At 42.5% G+C, this 20,617-nt stretch overlaps 1 protein-coding gene across 12 annotated transcripts in view; it reads right to left on the reverse strand.

The window, feature by feature from the left end:
- HDAC4 (histone deacetylase 4) overlaps positions 1–20,617 on the reverse strand; it is a 277,155-nt gene that overhangs the window by 50,591 nt on the left and 205,947 nt on the right. For all 12 annotated transcript variants that reach the window (XM_068138157.1, XM_068138155.1, XM_068138153.1 and 9 more), the window contains 3 exons: positions 14,231–14,488; positions 11,626–11,812; positions 3,419–3,552 (listed from right to left, as the gene is read on the reverse strand). In XM_068138157.1, coding sequence (XP_067994258.1) covers positions 3,419–3,552; positions 11,626–11,812; positions 14,231–14,488 — 579 coding nt within the window. The remainder of the gene's footprint in view (positions 1–3,418; positions 3,553–11,625; positions 11,813–14,230; positions 14,489–20,617) is intronic.

Genomic DNA, 20,617 nt, shown 5'->3' on the forward strand with positions numbered 1-20,617 from the left:
CCACTGAGTTTACTAAACTGGCTTATAATGTCTGAGGCACAGGAAAACAGATCTACAACAGTGAAGATAAAAATGAGCATGCATAGATGTATCTGTCAGCAAGACCAGCAGAAAAGAAAAGAAAAGAAAAGAAAAGAAAAGAAAAGAAAAGAAAAGAAAAGAAAAGAAAAGAAAAGAAAAGAAAAGAAAAGAAAAGAAAAGAAAAGAAAAGAAAAGAAAAGAAAAGAAAAGAAAAGAAAAGAAAAAGAAAAAGAAAAAGAAAAGAAAAGAAAAGAAAAGAAAAGAGAAAAGAAAAGAAAAGAAAAGAAAAGAAAAGAAAAGAAAAGAAAAGAAAAGAAAAGAAAAGAAAAGAAAAGAAAAGAAAAGAAAAGAAAAGAAAAGAAAAAAGAAAAGAAAAGAAAAAAGAAAAGAAAAGAAAAGAAAAGAAAAGAAAAAAGAAAAGAAAAGAAAAGAGAAAAGAGAAAAGAAAAGAAAATAAAAGAAAAGAAAAGAAAAGAAAAGAAAAAAGAAAAGAAAAGAAAAGAAAAGAAAAGAAAAGAAAAGAAAAGAAAAGAAAAGAAAAGAAAAGAAAAGAAAAGAAAAGAAAAGAAAAGAAAAGAAAAGAAAAGAAAAGAAAAGAAAAGAAAAGAAAAGAAAAGAAAAGAAAAGAAAAGAAAAGAAAAGAAAAGAGAAAAGAATAAAACAGGAGCTCAACAAGAGCAACAAAAAATTGTACAGCCTGGTGAATTTCTGAGTGCTACAATCCAAGTCTTGCTGCTGACTCACAGCAGACCTACTATTAATTCTGAAAATACTCACCTCTTTCTGAGTGCTGCTCTGTAGATGGACCAGTTATAATCCATTAAAAAAAAGGTAGACACAAAGCAGGCTGCATTGGTAGCATGTGTCACCATCCTCATACAAAGAGCTCCATTAAAAGTTCACACATTGTATGCACACTAGTGTAGAGAGGGGGGATAGAGGGCCCAGCTCATACAAAGCATGAGCTTTGTCAGGGGCAACAGTGATTTGAAAAAGTAATATAACTATTAAAAGTAATCACAATTATCAAGACAGGCTTCAAAATTCCTTTAAACTGATCATATAGTGGAATATGCCCCACAGAGTGAAGCTTTCTGCATGTTAAGTCTACTGCATTCCTCTCCTGAGACTACACAGACAAATCCACTGTCCCAGGCAATCGCAACAGCTCATGTTTGTGCTCCAACCTAGGAGAAGAGATCACTCATGTCTAAAATGCTGTTGCTTTGCTATGTAATGCTATGGAGGTAATCTTCCCTGAAGGAAACTCCTATATGGTCCTCCATCCTGTTTGCTGGTAAACAAATTCCAACTGAGGAGCTTCAGAAAGACTCTGAAGAGCAGGGAAGTGACCAAATAATTTTGCAACATGGAATAGAATTACACTGGCCAAGGACAGTGGAAAGAACAAGTGGCTCCAGGAAAAAAAACCTATTAGGAACAGAAGAGTGAAGTGCAGAGACAGGAAGGAGATGGACAAACAAGGAAAGGATGTGCACATCAAGCCCATGAGAAAAGTTAAGATAGAGAAGGAAACTTTAACACAGGTCTGAGCAGGAGCAGGAGATGGTGAGGGTAAAGGAAAGCTAGAGAGAGAAACAAATGTTATTATAACACCTGGTTATCCTGAAATGGTAGGTTATTGACACATTTAAGGTCACCTTGAAGAAAGCCATCAGAAAAGAAAACACCAAAATAATCTCAACATTCAATTAAATAGGTCTCCATAGACAGAAACAGGTTTGAAGTTCTTGCTCCTTTTAGAGATTTGTGAGGGTAGGACCAATGGCAATGCTGCCACCATGTGGAGGTCTTTTCTGATTGCTCAGAAAACGCTTCTAGCCAAAAGCTGACGTAACTCAAAATATACCGAGTGATTCAGTCCCCTCAGAATCTTAAAGAATTGACCAACACACTCTGCCATTAATTGATCATCACTGCTATTAGTAGATACTAATAATTATTAATAATTAATATTATTAATCATTCATCTCTGTATTCAATATCTTTTTTTCCCTTAGTTTGTCTTGCTCTTAAAATACATGTGTCTAATAAAGTTAGTTTAATCTCTTGTGGTGCAACAGTGCTTAGATATATCATCTGATCCTCATTTTTACAGTACCTTCACTACTGGTTGACTATTACTCTGATCAGAGTATTAAAAAAGTTGTGAAACCATAGAAATACAAACTTGCTGCTCCGTAGCTTTTGTTGTTGTGATTGGAGTGATAAGAAATAACGTGGTTACTTTATGTTGTACTCTTATCTTTGGCTGCTTCAAAATGCAACACTGGTAGGGACTTCAAATGCTGGACATGAGCTGGCAATGTGTGCTCACAACCAACCGTGTCCTGGGCTGCATCTAAAACAGCATAGCCAGCAGGTCAAGGGAGGGGATTCTGCTCCTCTATTCCACTCTGGTGAGACCCCACCTGGAGCTCTGGACTCCTCAGCACAAGAAAGACATGAACCTGTTGGAGGGGGCTCAGAGGAGACCACAAAAATTATCAGAGGGCTGGAACGCCTCTGCTATGAGGACAGGCTGAGAATGTTGGGGTTGTTCAGCATGGAGAAAAGAAGGCTCTGGGAAGGCCTTACAATGATCTTTCAGTACTTAAAGGGGGCTTGTGAGAAAGATGGGGACAGTCTTTTTAGCAGGGCCTGTTGTGACAGCACACGGGGTGATGGTTTGAAACTAAGAGAGTGAAGATTTGGACTAGATAGAAGGAAGAAATATTTTACAATGAGGCTGTAGAAACACTGGCACAGATTGTCCAGAGAGGTGGTAGAAGTTCCATCCCTAGAAACATTCAAGGTCAGGTTGGGAGGGGCTTTGAGCAACCAGTTGACATCTAATTGAAGATGCCACTTCTCACTGTAGGAGGGTTGGACTAGATGACCATTAAGGGTCCCTTCCAACCCAAACCATTCTGTGATTCAATGATGACTTTCATTTTAGAGTGAAGAGGACCAAAAATTACAGGAGCAGCTTCACCGCAACATCAGGCAAGAGCATTCTCCTATGTTTCACAACATTCTGAACAGGCATCACGGCACAAGGAAATCAGATCACTAGAAAAGTACTCCTGACAGATGGACACTGACAAGTACAAGCAGCCATCTAGGAATGGATCAAATTTAGGCCACATATGGCAAAACACTGTCAACAGCTGGAGCTATAAAAAGATCAAGCCAGAACACAGTATAAAGTTTTCACGTTCAGGTAGCAGTCAGCAATCTGAGATGCAGATTTGGTTCATACACTACTGTCCAGACCAGGACTCAGTCGCCCAAAAACACTCACAATCCAGCAGCTGAATAAGACAGACAAACTCCCATCCTCCCTTGCTCCCAGGCCCACTGCCTCATCCCCTCCTTCACTGGTATTTTTTATTACCTCGCACTTGCCACGGAGACCTGTCTCCTGAAGCCGGGACCAGATGCTCTGGATCCTCCCCGCGTGCTCTGGGTGGCTGTTTGTGTTTCCACAGGTACACTGGTGTTTTAGCATCAAGGTGTCATATACAAGGCCTGCAGCAGAGGTTACAAAATTGCTCTACGTTAACACAATAAAAATAACGAACAAATTTGCCAGATATATGGGGGGGTGGCGGGGTGGTGTGGAAAAAACAGCTTTTTATTTTTGAAATAGCACTTCATATTCTACAGAATGCTTCTAGGGAAAGATGGAGCCACAGTGCTCTGCCAAATGAAAATCCAAGATGCTGCTTTAAGCCAGCACCAAACCTGGAAATCCTCAATGGCCCCAAGAACTCTGCAGGCTGGTGACAGAATGAGGCGACACAGGAACATGATCTAAGAGGGCACTGATCTGCAGTTTTTTGCTGGGTGCTTTTGTAACTGCTGCTAAAACGACTCTAGGGCTTGGGATTAAAAACCTAAAGGAATAAGTCATTAGCAGGCACTATGTTTCATCAAATAGTTTGTGCTGAAGTCTTTGCATCAACATTATTTGACAACATGCTAATTAAGGCTATTAGCACACATTTGGGCATAATTACTCAGCACAATATGTAGGTATTTAGCAGTGTTGTTTCATTTCAATGTGGGAGTCAGGCAGTTAAATCCCCTTGCATTACCAAGTATTTATGGCATGACAACAGTGTAGGAGATTTTGATTCATGCTCCAGGAGTTGCCTGGGTACGGTTTTGGAAGTGGAGTTATGATTTCATAGCCAATGTTCCACTGGAGAAAAGCAGCAGGTCCTCCACAGCTATGCAGTCCTGAGGACAAAAGACTTTTTTTCCTCCAGCAAAAGAGACATAGTTAAATGTTTAAATCTATCCTTCCTTTCAGCCAAAAGCTCCAGAAAACAGAACAAACAGGGTTGGATTTCCCCCCCCCCCCCAAGGCTTCTTGCAAGAAACATCTGTCTGAAAGTACGTTATAAAGTTGCAAATCAAATGTCTTGATGAGAATCAAAGCCTTTGAATTAGCAGCAAGGGAAGAAGCTGTTCCCAGATCCTGATGTCAAAGGGTCTGCACTCTGATGGTGCTCCTTAAAATCCCAGATGAGCACACCTGTGCTGTACCATGAATACAGTTCAAGGAGCTTTCATGTAGCCCATTTAAGTACTGGTACACAGCACAATTTGCAACTGCATGGAGTTCAAAGGGGCTCGTAAGAAACCAGACTATGAGAACATCCATGCACATGTAGCCTGGAGGCTCAGTGCCATGTTGCTGCATGTTCCCAAGACTTGTCTCAAGCTGGAATCAAAACTTCTGACTGAGTGTAGGCATGTTCTGCCACTGAAATATTTGCCTTTCCCCTCTGAGGCAAACCTTGGCACCAACACTTTCAGGTATGCAGCTTTAGGGAGGGATCTGGCAGTTTCTTGCTGTGCTGTAGGTGAGTCCAAAGACACAAAACCCCAGACCACATTCAATTCTAGGAAAAGAACAGAGCACCAGGTAATTGACTGCCTTTGGGTTAGCCAAAGTTCAGTCGAGGAAGACTGTGCTGCAAAGCTCTGTAGAGGTCTCTCACGTTTGATTCATGGCACCAAACTTCAATAGAGGCTGCTGGGCAAAGGTGAGGACTGTAAATGCTACCTGAGAAGAAGCTGTAGCCCAGTGGCAAGGCTGGCTGTCCATGAGAACTCCCCAGTCTGAGTTCTTTTAACCTAGCATAAGGTCTGTGGTAACCTTGCCTCAGGTTAGTCTCTACTGGAAGGAAACTCATTTTCAGGGGACACCATGCATTTAAGGCATTTAAGGACAGGCTGGCAGAGTCAAGTTGTTTGGCCTGGAGAAGAGAAGGCTCCACAGAGACCATATTATTGCCTTTCAGTACTTAAAGGGGGCCTCCAGGAAAGATGAGGTGGGACTCTTTATCAGGGGGTGTATTGATAGGACAAGGGGTAACTATTTTAAAATGAATGGTAGATTTGGATTAGACGCAAGGAAGAAATTCTTCACTGTGAGGGTGGAGAGAAACCATTATAGATCGCCCAGAGAAGCTGTGGATGCTTCACTGAAAGTGTTCAAGGCCAGGTAGCATGGGACTTTGAGCAACCTGGTCTAGTGGAAGGTGTCCCTGCCCATGACAGGAGGTGTGGAACTAGATGATCTCTAAGGTTTCTTCCAACCCAAGCCAGTCTATCATTCTGATTTGTTACCAAAAGAACTCCATGTAGATGTCCACTTAAAGTATATGGGACTGCCTGTTTGACTAGTGGTGCTGCTTTCTCCGATTTCCAGGAGACTACAGTTAGGCTTTCTAGACTTAAAAGTCACAAGCTGCATGTGTATCCACTCACCCTAGAGCCTGGTAGGGCAGAAGCCAACACAAATCAAACTAAAGCATTGATCTTACATTCCTCCATTCTTCTCTTGCCCTTCAACAGTGCAGCAGATCTGCAAAGTATCTCCCAGGGTTTTTTTGAGGAATCATAGAATCTCAAAATGGTTTGGGTTAGAAGGGACTTTAAAGATAATCTAGTCCAACCACTGTGCCATGGGGCAGGGACACATTCCATTAGACCAGGTTGCCCAAAGCCCTGTCCAAAATGGCCCCGCATCTTTTCAGGAAAGGGCCATCCACAACTTCTGTTCCACCCTCACAGTAAAGAACTTCCAAAAATCCAATCTAAATCTACCCTCTTCCAGTTTGAAGCTGTTACCCCTCGTTCTGTCACTGCACTATCTGATAAAGTCTAGTGTCAGCTCAGAAGCAGGCAGTGGTATTTATCAGCTCATCCTCCATGGTGCCAGCTGAGAGTGTGGCACCAATGAGAGCCAACACATAGTAGCTGTGGGTGAGATCCACAGCCACATAAACCAGCACCTCCTCACCTGCAGCTGCTGGAGAACTGCAAGTCTTTAAAATACACATGTAGATCTAAAATGGGTTTTGGTAACTGTGCCTTTTCAACATAGGCAGATGAAGGGGTTAAAGAAAAGGCTTTCTGAAAAGAGAGTTGTAGGCTGTTAATGGAGACCACAGTGGGATTTAGAGAATTTAGTTATCCATAAAGTTTCTCCTTTCGCAATGATTCAATCCTAACAGCAATATCTCAGTGAAGTTTTGTACTGTAGTCACATGTCACTCAACATTTCTAAAAACAAAGCCACTGGAAAGAAGGGAACTGTTCCAAGTTCCTTCCTGTGGTTGGGGAGACTCAGATGAAGACACACACACACACACACATAAAGGAAAGCTTGGTAATTTAACTTAAAATACAAAGCTACATTGGCCATTACAAGTTAAATTAAGTGGTGCTGGAAGCAATACTCTTTGAGACATGAGAACAATCACTTTTAAAGGTCAGCACTAAAGCATAACCAAATCGCTTTTCTTGGCAGAACAAACATATGATTTGAGGTTCAGATAATTACATTGCTCTGTGCAGGAGAGAATAAATGCCTTCATCAGAAACAAAAAATACTTTAATGCAGAAGATCAGAATAATTTGTGGAACATTTTTACAGGAGATCAGAGACTGGATAATTGGAGCTATGCAAATGAATGGCCTAACCTGAGAAGTCTTATTCAAGTGTGTAGAATAGTGCATGCAGAAGTATTCATTAAAGTCAAGGGGGCCACTTGTGCTAGCGAGGGCAAGTTCAAGGACTAGTTTGCTGGTGGGAAGGAAAATTAAGTGTCATGCTTTGGGACATAAAACTGATTGCTTGAAGAAGTCAGGGAGGGCACTGTTTTCACTTTCACGTGGAGTAATGCACATCACGTTTGAGAGGTGTATTATGCTCTTCTCTCTCTGCATCTGAATTCTCAGGTACTGGTCACTGACAGAGATAGGAAAATGAACTACACACAAACCCCGAAGTTTGCAGCTGTCTGGTCCTAACTCCCTCCAGAGGAAGCATTAGTGTTTTCTATATAACACCCCAAACATGAAATTGATGAACAATTCTTTGTCTGTAGGACAATAAGTGATCTCTTAAAAGCCACATTCGTGTCTAGAGCAATCACAATTGGCTTCATTAGGGCCATTGACTGAGGTTTGTTTTCTCCAGCCCTCCCACAAAATTGTAACAATTCAACTCTTAATTCCTCTGGAATCCAACGCACATAATCACGTTAGGATCAGTCTCCAAAGCAGCCACTTATCAAACAGATGGATTTTGCTAGCGAAAAGTAAGTCAGATGCACTGCTTGCCTTGAAAAATACCCAAAACTTTAATTTCCTGCCTTTCAAAGAATGGTTCAATCCTAGTGACTAAGCTTTAGTATCCACCTCCAAAAAACACAATTTCCGACACACCGTGGACAACGTCGAGAAAACATTACCAACCCAACTTGTGCACACATGCTCAGCAGCTGAAATGCCTGCCCTTCTGCTCTGTGCTTGCATGCCTACAGGAGCAGGCTCTTTCTTCCTGCCACTGTTAAGCAGTGATGGTTAATTGAACTAGTCCTTCACCTTTAAGGTGAGGTGAAGGGCTGGTTATAAGACTAGCGTAAAGGTCACACCATTTATGCTTTGCATCTTTATTAGCGCTCAGTGAATTCCCAATGCTTTCTCCTTTAACACTACTTTGTGTTTTTCCTCCTCCATTCATCTGCTATAAATACAGAGAACTGTTTGAGATAGAAGGCAATTAAAAAATCCAGTCCTTAAATGCTGTGAAAATGACATTTTACAGGTGAACTACACTAAGTATTCTTCACCTAATTGCACTGTGCAGTGCTCTCTAAAAGCAGTGTGATATTCCACCACTTATTTTAGGCCATCTTTTTGTTTTTAAAACCCTGCCTCCAAAGAAATGAAATCATAACACTGTAACAGCATCTATTCAAAGCAGCACAAGTCTCAAAATCTGCATTCTTCCCATCACCTGTAATTTTAAATGAAATTTAGAGACACATATCTAAGTCAAACTTACATCCTCTGGTAGGAAATGTTATTGTATGTTCAAAGTCTTGCATATGATTGACAGGGTGACTTAAGTACTGGAGGAAGAGAAGGGCAGAGAGAGAAAGAATGAATAATCTCTTAAAGTAAGGCCAGGCTTCTTTGGTTTTAAAGCTCTAATGTTTGAGTCTAAATGTATTAGACTCAAGTTTCATCTGGTTTGACTGTGAGCCAGGGGACTACCCTTCCTTGCATCCTTGGCAAAAGCCAAAATCTAGAATAATCTTCCTATAACTGGCGGCATTAGAAAAGCAGTTCTGCTGAAATTCAAGGTTTCAATATTGACAACAAAGAGAGACTTAAAGGGCTGATTTGCAAAAAATGAGATATTGCTTGGGTTTTTGCAGAGCTGATCACACATCTTTCCACTCTGCAGCTAGCAGCTGAAGAACAAAGTCATATTTAACATATCACTATTACTATGCCATCAGCCTCTGAAAATAGCGCTGATTTTAATGATGTAAAAAGTGTGGCTTAAATAAGAACAAATGGGTAAGTGAAAGAGAAACAAAATCATGAGTCGCTCTTATTCGGGCCTCTGGCACTTTTTTTCCTCTTCCTCTTCCCATGGCATACACCACATTGCAAAATGCTCATTCACAAAATAGAGCTTGACATTTGGGGAAGAAGGCGGACTTATTTTAAAAGTCTGCCCAATCGCTCAACATATGACTTGAAAAGTTGCACATAAATTCACTGTCATCTGTTACTAAGGCTACTGAATAGACAGACCGGGTTTTGGTGGGAAAAAGTTGGTTGTCAGGATTCAGGAAGAGCAATTAATCATAGGATTCTTTAGGTTAGAAGAGAACTTTAATATCACCAAGTACAACCATTAACCCAGCGTTGCTGAGTCACCACTAAACCATATTCCTCAGCACCAGACCTACAAATCTTTTAAATCCTTCAAGGGATGGGATTCCACCACTTCCCTGTGCAGCCTGTTCCAGGGCTTAACAATCCTTTTGGGGAAGAACTTTTTCCTAATGTCACAGGATCACAGGATGTCAGGGGTTGGAAGGGACCCAAAGAGATCATCAAGTCCAACCCCCCTGCCAGAGCAGGACCATATAATATAGCTCAGGTCACAGAGGAACACATCCAGATGGGCCTTGAAAGTCTCCAGAGAAAGAGACTCCACAGCCTCTCTGGGGAGCCTGTTCCAGTGGTCTGTGACCCTTACAGTAAGAAGTTCCCTCTTGTGTTGAGGTTGAACTTCCTGTGTTGCAGCTTACATCCCCTGTCCTATCCCAGGGAGCAAGTGAGAAGAGCCTGTCCCCTCCCTCCTGACACCCAGACCTCAAATATTTATAAACATTTATTAAATCCCCTCTAAGTCTTCTCTTCTCCAGACTAAAAAGCTTCAGGTCCCTCAGCCTCTCCTCATCAGGCACATGCTCCAGTCCCCTAATCATCCTCATTGCCCTCTGCTGGACCCTCTCCAGCAGATCCCTGTCCCTCTTAAACTGGGGAGCCCAAAATTGAACTCAATACTCAAGATGAGGTCTCACCAGGGCAGAGCAGAGGGGGAAGAGAACCTCCCTTGATCTGCCGGACACACTCCTCTTAATGCACACCAGGATCCCATTGGCCTTCTTGACCACCAGGGCATATTGCTGTCCCATGGATAACTTGTTATTCACCAGGACTCCCAGGTCCCTCTCCACAGGGCTGCTCTCCAGCAGATCACCTCCTAACCTGTACTGGTACAGTTTATTATTCATCCCCAGATGCAGGACTCTGCACTTGTCCTTGTTGAACCTCATTTGGTTCCTCTCTGCCCAGCTCTCCAGTCTGTCCAAGTCTTGTTGGATGGCTGCACAGCCTTCAGCTGTATCAGCCAAGCCTCCCAGTTTGGTGTCATCAGCAAACTTGCTGAGCAGACATTCTGTTTGCTCATCAATGTCACTGATGAAGATGTTGAACAGCACCGGTCTCAGCACTGATCCCTGGGAGACTCCACTTGTTTACAGCTCTCCAGCTGGTCTTGGTACCATTGATCACCACTCTTTGAACTCTACCTTGTAACCAGTTCCTAATCCACCTCATTGTCTGCTCTTCCATCCCACACTTGCTGAGCTTGCTCACTATGAGGTCATAGGAGATGGTGTCAAAGGCCTTGCTGAGGTCAAGGTAGACCACATCCAGTGGTCTCCCTGAATCTACCCATTCAGTTATGGCATCATAGAATGCTATCATGTTAGTCAAGCATATCCAACCTAAACTTCTCCTGGTGTGACTTGAGACCATTTCCTCTTGTCCTAGTGCTTGTTACTTGGGAGAAGAGAGACCAACTCTCACCTCACTTCAACTTCCTTTCAGGCAGCTGTAGAGAGCAACAAAGTCTTCTCTCAACCTCCCATTCTCCAGGCTGAACAACCCCAGCTCCCTCAGCTGTTCCTCATAACACTTGGCTATAGACCCTTTACCAGCTTCATTGCCCTTCTTTGGACATAGTATCATTCTTGCAGTGAGGGGCCCAAACCTGAAGACAGTATTTGATGTGTGGCCTCACCAATGCCAAGTACAGAGGGCTGATCACTTCCCTAGGGTTGGGAGACTGACACCTCTTTTGCACTTCTGATTTTCACTGCACTCGTAATTTTCCTTTGAGCTTACGATTGAACAGGCAAGAAAACACCATTCAGTCTGTCTGTTCAAGACAACTTGAAATAATCAACTCACCTCATTTTTCCTAACCTATGGGAACAGAATCCTGGGCAGAGACTATGTTTCAGAAGGAGGAGTAGGCACATTGCCCAGAGTGGGTAACTTCTGGCAAGAGATTGTGCAGGGACTGGAGAAGGTGGAAGAAATACAGCCAACAGATACTGCATTTGGCACGCTGTCCTTTTTCAATATCATTGCCTCTCTCTGCCTTGAATCTAAATCAGCTTTGTCACAGCATATGACTGGTCCTTTTTTTTTTTTTTTTTCTGGAGATACATGATTAAAATACTGTCCTATGCTTCTGTTGATTTTAGCAGGTCTTTTTCTGTCTGGGGAAGGGACAAGCAGGGCAACAGGGCATAAAATGATCAAATCTGATCCTTGATGAAACCAGGAGTCCCCAAACACAGCTGAGATGCAGCCCCAATACCATTTTGCAAGGACATGGCGAAAAGCACAACATACAGTTAAACACAGAGTAAAATATTAACCACAGCCCCACTGCTTCAGCCTCCAGGGCCCCAAAAATGTTACCTGTTGTGAACCTTGGCTTAGTGGGTGGCTCCTGTACAGACATCGGGAAGGTGGCCGAGGCAGGTGAGGACTGTGCACGAGACAGAGGCCGATGCCCTCCAAAAGAAACAGGCATGCCAGCTGCCTCCAGAGATGCCTGGTAGTTTCTCAGCTGGTGAATACGTTGCTGCTCCAATAGAAGAGCTTGCTGTGGAGAAAAGAAGCAGGTAGTTGCTGAATGTCTGCATGGTGCCTTCATAAAAGGTTTTTTATGGGTTGTTATGGTTTAGAGGCTTAGTCTCCTTTTCCTGCTAAATGAGCACATTCACAGGTGTGCAGAAAGTGAAGATAGGCACATTTCTAGAGCAATGTCAGTGCTGGAACAGGCTGCCCAAAAGAGGCAGTAGAAGCCCCATCCCTGAAACAGACAAGCTCTGAACAACCTAATCTAGCTGAAGATGTCCTTGCTCGCTGCAGAGGGATTAGATTAGATGATGGGGATTAGACCAGATAACCTTTAAAGGTCCCTTCCAACCCAAATTATTCTGTAAGTGCAGCCCCAAAACTGGTGCATGCTGGCAAGGTTGTTAGCTGAAGTGGCCCCCTTATCCCCTTGGTTCTCCTCCTGTGCCTCTCACAGAATGGTAGGGGTTGAAAGAGATTTCCAGAGATCATCTAGTCCAATCCCTCTGTGAAAGCAGGTTCACCTACATCAGGCTGCACAAGAACATGTCCAGGGTGGTCTGAAAGTCGTCAGAAAAAGATTCCACAACCTCTCTGGGCAGCCTGTTCCAATGCTCTGTCACCCTCAAAGTAAATAGGTTTCTGTAGAATAGAATAGAATAGAATAGAATAGAATAGAATAGAATAGAATAGAATAGAATAGAATAGAATAGAATAGAATAGAATAGAATAGAATAGAATAGAATAGAATAGAATAGAATAGAATAGAACAGAACAGAACAGAACAGAACAGAATAGAACAGAACAGAATGAACCAGGTTGGAAGAGACCCTCAAGATCATCATGTCCAACCTATCATCCAACACCATCTAATCAACTAAACCATGCAACCAAGCACCCTACCTGCAGGTTTTTCTCCTCCTGAACACCTCCAGTGATGGCTAAAGAACCTCAGCTCTCAGCACCTCTCCTTGTAAGAGAGATGCTTCAGTCCCCTAATCATCTTCATGTGCCTCCATTAGACTCTTTCCAGTAGACTCTCTCCACTGCTGCAGAGGTGCACTTAACAGTGTGATGCACCAGACCAGGGAACAAATATGGCTCAACTGGGCCCCTGGCAGGAGAGCATTTTCAACTGAGCTGGTTCTCTGTGCAGCCACACCATCAGCTGGGCAAATTCTTGGTCAGATGGGATGGCTATTTCAGCTTCCACAGTGAAGCCACAACCCTAACAGCCTTCCCATTTCTTCTATTTATTCCCTCTTCTTTGAAACAAAATAACTGCAGAGGACATAATATTTTAAAGACTTAGGTGTGACCATGCCCCCAGGAGTAGGGCAGCAGGGGCTGCACTTTCAGAGGAATGGTATCACTGTGGTCCATCAGTAGCAGCATGTTACATTTACTTTATTTATTTATTTACAAAGGCAATGAGGTTCAGATGTGACTGTATAAACCAAAATCTGATTTGTACAGGCATGGCTGGCAGCGGAATTGATCCTTCAAGGCAGTGCTGTTATGAAGGTAATGCTGCTCAGTAAGGAACCAAAAAATGCATTTTCTGAGCAACAACAGCAAATGATATTCATGACATACAAGTCAGTTCTGCAGTGCTAGGAAGATGGTAGCAAGTTTCAAATGGCTACAGGCAGTGACCAGTTTGCACCTGATTCACAAGACACTGCAACTGCAAACCTGGCACAAGTCCCCTCTCGCTAGCCAAGGGCTGTGGATTTACTCAGAGCTACACCCTGGCATGGCTACTGCAGTCTGCTTTTGGCTGCAGATCCTGTGTGGAGGTTCACCACAGCTGTAGGCACAGTCAGATACTGAGAGCTAAGGGCTGTAAAGATGAGCAAAGCACCGATACTTGGAGAATTGTAACCTTCTCACCTTTGTTACTGCTACCACAACAGGAAGCTTTGGGAGATTCTCATGTAAATGGGAACATTATGCTAAGTTGTTATTGAATTTATTACTTGCAATCCACAAGCCTCTGGTGTTTCCCCTCAAAAGTGAGCACAGCCGCAATCTCTAGAATGTCCTGTTGAAGAAAGAATCTCCTCCAATGAACCTCATCCTTTGTTCCCTTACCCAACTCTACTCTAGGGCAGAGAGGTTTTTTAAACACAGAAAAGCCTTGCCAGGTTTGAGCTCCCAAAAAGCCACACTTTGTCTTTCCAAAGAAACAAACTCAAAGTGGTTCAGTGGATACAGACACATTGGCTCCGTCTTGTGCAGGTGATCCAGATTCTCTGCCCTGGGACTTCAAAGCTGACATGGTGACTCCACTGATTTTACCTGCAGGTTTCTCTATGTAGCAAACTTTCAAAGAGTTGGTTCCCCCAGCTTCTTGCCTTTAGAGTAGTGTAAGGTGACTGCCAAGAACCAAACAACTTTCTGCAAAGAACCAAGTCCCAAACTAGGTATTTTGCAAGCTCACCTGACGGAAGAGCAGCTCCTGCTCAGCCTGCCTCTGTCCGGACTCCAGCTCCTGCTGTGGCTCTGCTTCCTCCTCATCACTCTCAATGGGTTCTTGCTTTACTTGCACTACACTGGCCAGCCCTGGGGCCTCCTTCTGGCTTGCAACCCTGTCGCTGTATGGCTCCTCCAAAAGGGCTTGGTGCTCTCGTAACTCTTCTTCTGTCTCCTCAGGGTGGCTTTCATGCTGGCGAGCTGGTTCATTGGGTTTTGATATAATCTGAAAACAACCCAGAGGTTAACCAATAAATAGCTTGGTAGTGCATCAGACCCTTAATGGGAAGCTCGTGAGTTCAAGCCTGCAGTGGGCAGTAGTGTCCTCCCTACTGTAGTCCTGTGGTCTGTGGTGACAGGTTGGACTTGATGATCTTTGAGGTCCCTTCCAACCTTAGGAATACTGAATACTGAATAAAATGTAATTCATAGCAGGTAAAGATCACTCTGTTCTTCTCAAAGAGCCAGCTTCATTAAAAGTGCAATTGTGAATTACAGCTTTTATCTTGTAAACTAGGTCCAAAACAGACACTCAAAGGAAAGGTCAGGGTAACCTTGGCATTAAGCACTATGAAATCCTGTGCCCCAAATAATGATGGCCCCTTCATTTTACAGTTGATTTTCCTTCTGAACTAAAAAAAGAACCTCTTGTGCCTGCACCCCTATGGATGCTACTCCAGTCACAAAACCATCTAGGAAAAGCATAATAATGATCAGTACATCTGGCAAATTCTGAATAAAGATGAGAGATACAGATCCTCTAAGAGGGTTTCTGCTACCTTGCTTGCCCAGTTTCTTCTTGAATCACCTCCTAAATTTTATGTGAGAAAGATTCCTTTGAAATTTGCACTCTTAGGAACTTAGTTTGAAGGAAACTGAGGACATTCAGTTTACAGCATCTGTACAGAAGGAAACTGCAAGAACAGCATCATTCTAACCAGATCTTCTTAACGAGAGGTAGCAAACTTTTCAGAAAGCAGCTGCTAAAACAAAGGGAACTATATAATTTTCACTACAATTCACTCAGACTTCTTCAAAGTTCATTGGCAAGATAAAATTCACAGTTCTCCATCTCAGACTGCTTATGAATCTTATTTGGAACAACAGCAACAACAAAAGAACAAAAAAGGACTGTTTTTAAAACCAGCATAGGTAAATAGATCAATCTCCTTTCTTTAAAAGAGCTCAGGGTGTATTTTTTTCATAGGCTTATAAAGAAACTGCTGAACTTTGAAAGTTCTCAGAGCACAGCTTTAATAAGGATTAGGTCATTGGTATGAAAAGCAATATTGATTTTAAATCTAAAAAACCTTAATCAAAACAAGGTTATTGAACACATGCAGGAGTGACTACTGGTAAGTAACCTGCCCTTTGAAGAACAGTGGCTCAAAACTGAAATTCAGTATTTTTCCATAAATGTAGGAAGAGAGGCTCTGCCATATAATTTAAGCAAACCTATACAAAGCGGATGTAGGCAGATAAAGGAAATGTAATGGATCATTTGCCTGCAAGTATCACAGCAAGGATGGCAAGAGGTTGTTCAGAGCTGCAGCAGAGGACCTCATGTAAGTGGGGCTCAAAGCTCTTAAAAACAGAGCGTTGCAAGGACCAGGATGCAGTGACATAGCTTTCCAGCACTTTGTGCATTACTGCATTTCAGAAGAGACAATGACTTAACACAGTCAAAAAAGAAACAGACACAATGTATACATGTGTATCCTTTCTTTACTAGCAAGATCATCCCTCAGAAATCCCAGGCTCCAGAGAACAGAGGCAAAGTCTGGAGCAAGGAAAACTTGGTGGTGGATCAGTAGGTTTAGGGAGCGCTTCAAAACCCCTGGACACACACAAGCCCATGGGGCCCGATGGGATCACACTTACAGGTGATGGGACAAAAGACAATGGGCACAAATGAAAACACATGACATTCCTTCTGAACACAACCCCCCGTATTTTTTCCTGAGAAGGTAGTCAAGCACTTGAACAGGTTGTTTCTAGAGGTTGTAGAGTCTCCATCCCTGGAGATACTCTATTCAAAACACAACTGCATATGGTCCTGGAACAACCAGCTCTAGCTGACCCTGCTTGAGCAAGAACATCAGACTAAATGAACTCATGAGGTTCCTGCCAACCTAAAAGATTCAGCGATCAAAACTGCTTAAGGATTTTTATGAGGCACCTCCCACTCCACCCCGGCATCTCCCCAGCTTCATTACTTGTAATGCACATTGGATAACAAAACTACATTAAGCTAAAGGTAGTTCTGCCATTAATTTTCTTTAAGACCTCTTAGGCTTGATGAATATAATCTGTTTTAAAGATGATGAAATCCTCATAAACCATCTTCTGCTACTTCTCTGCTGGGACTGAAGGTCTCAGGCTTTGAACTTAATACCTTTTGAACTTATGACCTACAAAAAGTAATTGCTGGGAAAATAACTTACAATGTCATTGTCAAATGTAATAGAAATCAAAAGCAATGTAATTCCCTAGAAGTTTTAAATTATTCCAACTCCATAAAAATGTAAGCATTAAATGAGAAAGAAAAAAAAAACCCAACAATGAAGGTTGAAAGTTCAAGTGGTCACTGACAAGGACATTTCAAACATTGAGTTCGCTTTTCGAATACAAAGTGAGTTTCCTGGTCCGTCACTTGTTCTAGCTACTGCAACTCCATCCTTCTTAGAGGACAATTTTACAAAGAAACAATTTGTTATGAACATATTCCATATAGTACATGAGTATGTCCATGCCAGGCTCATTAAAATTCCCTAAAAGTCTTCAGCTTTTGCAGTTTCATTAACATGTGTTTGTGCAATTTAAGAAAATGTAACATAATAAAAGCACAGGGGAATGAGTATAAAATTAATACAGCATTGAAAATGCTTATGAATATATCTGAAATTGTAAACAATTAGACAACGCACCATAACTATAACTTTCCTTCCCTTAATTAGCTCTCTATCTTCCTTTGCAATGAGGTTACTCCTCTATTTTACAGTTTCAAACTGTTGCTTCTGGCTATCCCATACTGCCACTGTAAAACACTGTTAAAAGCACTCTCTCTCTCTAGCCTTGGACAGCTAACTACTACAGTACAGAAGCAACTACATCTCTAGTCACAAGCATTTTGAAGAGACTTGACATGGCTGACAACATTTCTTATCTACATCTTTGAATGTCAGGTCACAATACAAGGAGAAACAAGGAATACATATTTTTTTCTGTGGAGTGCTCCAGAAGGGAAAAAAAAAAAAAAAGAAAAAGAAAAAGCTGCATTTCTTTGCTAGTAAAATTTCAGCACAGCTGGCACCTGATTTGTCTACTAGATATGATGTATGTGTTCTTCATAGAATGGTTTGGGTTGGAAAGGACTTTAAAGATCATTTACTTCCTCTACCCTGGGCTGGGATACCTTCCACTAAACCAGGTTGCACAAAACCCCATCCAGCCTGGCCCTTGAATGCTTCCAGGCATGTGGCATCCATGACTTCTCTGGGCAACCTGTTCCAATGCCTCATCACTCTCACAGTGAAGAATTTATTCCTTACATCTATTCTAAATACACCATCTTTCAGTTGAAAACAATTAGCCCTCATTCTATCATTACACTACCTGATAAGGAGTCCCTCTCAATCATTCCTGCAGGCCCCCTTTAAGTACTGAAAGGCCACTATAAGGTCACCTTGGAGCCTTCTTGTCTCTAGGCTGAACAGCCTCAAATTCTTCTCTAGAATGTTGTTTAAGGTCTCAAAGCCTGGTTCTGAAGCATGTTGATTTTGTAGTGTGATCATCAGTAGAGCACTCAGAGATTAGCATCTCATATTTTATCCTCTGTGTTCATGATAACTCAATGGCAGGCAGGTACTGGAGCTGCTCCATGCCACCAAACATGCAGCCAAGGCAAAAATTATGGTCCAACTATGCACCAGATGGGGGTTTTGATTTTAAGATTACATGTTTTAAGTGGGAAAGTATACCTCTGCAGCTGGCTGTTCCATTTCACTGTCCTGCAAAAGACATGGAGAAGAAGTGCTGCTGGAAGCTGATCACTGGCTGAATCTGCTCAGTGCAGGTGGTGGGTTTTGAGTGTGTTTTTCTCCTCTCCTTAAAACAAATGCAAATGTCACTATCAGGTGACAACATGAGCATGAGGTGAGCAGGGCTGGGACCCTCATTTTCCATACAGAGGCCTGTGGTGAGCTAGGGAAATCCCTATCAGTGAGCCAGCTCCCAAACAGGAACCATACACTTTGAAATGCTCAAGTGCAGCAGAACAAGGATTGAAATTAAAAGAGGGGAGCTCTAGACTAGATATAAGGAAGAAAGCTTTTACACTGAGGGTGTTGAACCACTGGCTGCATAGGTTGCCCAGCAAGGTTTTAGAAGGCCCATCTTTGGAAACAGCTGAGGTCAGGTTTGAAGGGGCTGTGTGCAACCTCCTCTAGTGAAAGATGTCTCTGCTCACCGGAGGGGAGGGGGTTGGACTAGATGGCCTTTAAAGCTCCCTTTATAACCCAAAGCATTCTAGGAGTCTGTCTGTGTTTGTCCAATTCCAAGGTACTGCTCCAAAGCCTCAGACACCAAAGCTTCACAGCCAAATCCCCTAGACAATTACCTTTTTCAATGAGGAGCAAACCAACATATTTTCTCCTTAGCCACCTTTTTGGAAATAGCAGGACTTGTTTTGGCTGCAACCTTCTCAAAAATTTCATATGAGGTAGATAACTATCAGGGAAAAGTTTAAGGCAAAAATCTTTAATGTTTGGAAAAATCACAAGCAATTGAAAGCAGCCTTGTACTGTTTATGGGAAACTCAACACAATCTGAACAGATATTGCTGTCAGTTCTGCTAAGAGTTAAAAGGCAGCAATCTCTTACATTATTTTTAGTTGTGCCCTGACTTTTCTACACACGAGGGTCTTAAAATATCCACGCATCTGGGAAAAGTCTTTTTCCCTGTCAGCACTTGGATGCGATCCCACAGGGTAAATCTGCCACACGCATACAGCGCTTGGACCCAAACCATTTCAACTCATTGCTTATATAAATCAAACGCAGAGAAATCGCCTCTGTGCAATCAATTTAATTGCGCTCCCACCCCTCCCTGCCTGCCTCTGCTCTGGATACGAGAGATCACAGCTCTAACAAAGCTGAAATTCAGAGTGCTGCGGGAGGACTCGCTGGGCTCTGGTTGCACAGGCTCTCCAGCTCCTGGGAGGTCCAAGTGAAAGTCTGAATGAGTTCAGCGGGTACGTCACGGCGAAGCCTTTGGACGCTTACAAGCCTTGGCAACAGAAAAGCCTTCAAAACCTCAAACAAACAAACCGCCCCGTTGACATTTATTTCTGAACAAAGAAACTCTACCCAGCGCCCTGCACCCAGCCATCCCTGGTCATGAAGCGGGTTTGGAGGGGGATAAGGAGGAAATCTCTATGGCAGCGGCGTCTCCTCACCACCCCGGTGTGCAGGGCTGAATGGGGTCCAGGGCTGGCACACACAGTGTGCAGTGGCAGCTCTCCAGAAGTACATGATTGACGTCAGTAACTTGTGTAATCATCCTGCCTTAGCTCGAGTCTATAAACAAAGTTTTAAGGGGTTGTGTGGTGGGGTTTTGTTGTTCTTTTTTTTCCCCTTTTTTTTTTTTTTTACACCCAGTTCTCAGTAGTTGCATATTCTCATAGGACTGGAACAGTGGAAATATTTGGAGAGACCTCCACCATAAATTAAACTGCAGCAATCTGAGAGGTCTGCCTGCCAATGATCTGCCTGAAATGTGCTACTGAATATGCTTGGATGTTCTTGAGAAAAGTAGAAAGCCTCAAAATCCTACAAATCAATCAGAAAAATATCACACTATTTATGGTTTTATTTCCCCCTTCTGCAACTTTTATATTACAAATACAGCAACAGACTGTGCCTTCTGAAATGCTGAGAGAAAACCTCAGCTGGGACTGGGGTGAAACATCACAGATTCATCCATACCACTTGTGATCAGACCTGTTGCACTTAAAAGGTGTGCTCACCTTACCCTAGGCTGAAACATCAGGATAGTTCTTGTCTTTTTCAAAGCACAATCAATGCAGTCACCTCAAAGCAGCTTTGTTTCAGCTTTGTTGTAACATTGGAGGATGATTTGGTAACAAATAGATGAATCTTGGCTATGCAGCAATTGCAAAACCTGCAACATGCACTGATGAATTGTGCTCTGCACCCTTCATCTGATGTTCTCCCAATAGATTTACACAAAGTGAGATACTAAACATAGTGCTTGCATTCTTCAAAGCAAATTTCATACTTGCATCTAATTAATCTTCAAAACAATCTCTGCAGGACCAGAGCAATAATGTCCTCA

This window comes from Melanerpes formicivorus, unplaced genomic scaffold, assembly GCF_026170545.1.
Source record: "Melanerpes formicivorus ecotype bairdi unplaced genomic scaffold, bMelFor1.0.p_v2 SCAF_5, whole genome shotgun sequence".
NCBI classification, from domain to species: domain Eukaryota; kingdom Metazoa; phylum Chordata; class Aves; order Piciformes; family Picidae; genus Melanerpes; species Melanerpes formicivorus.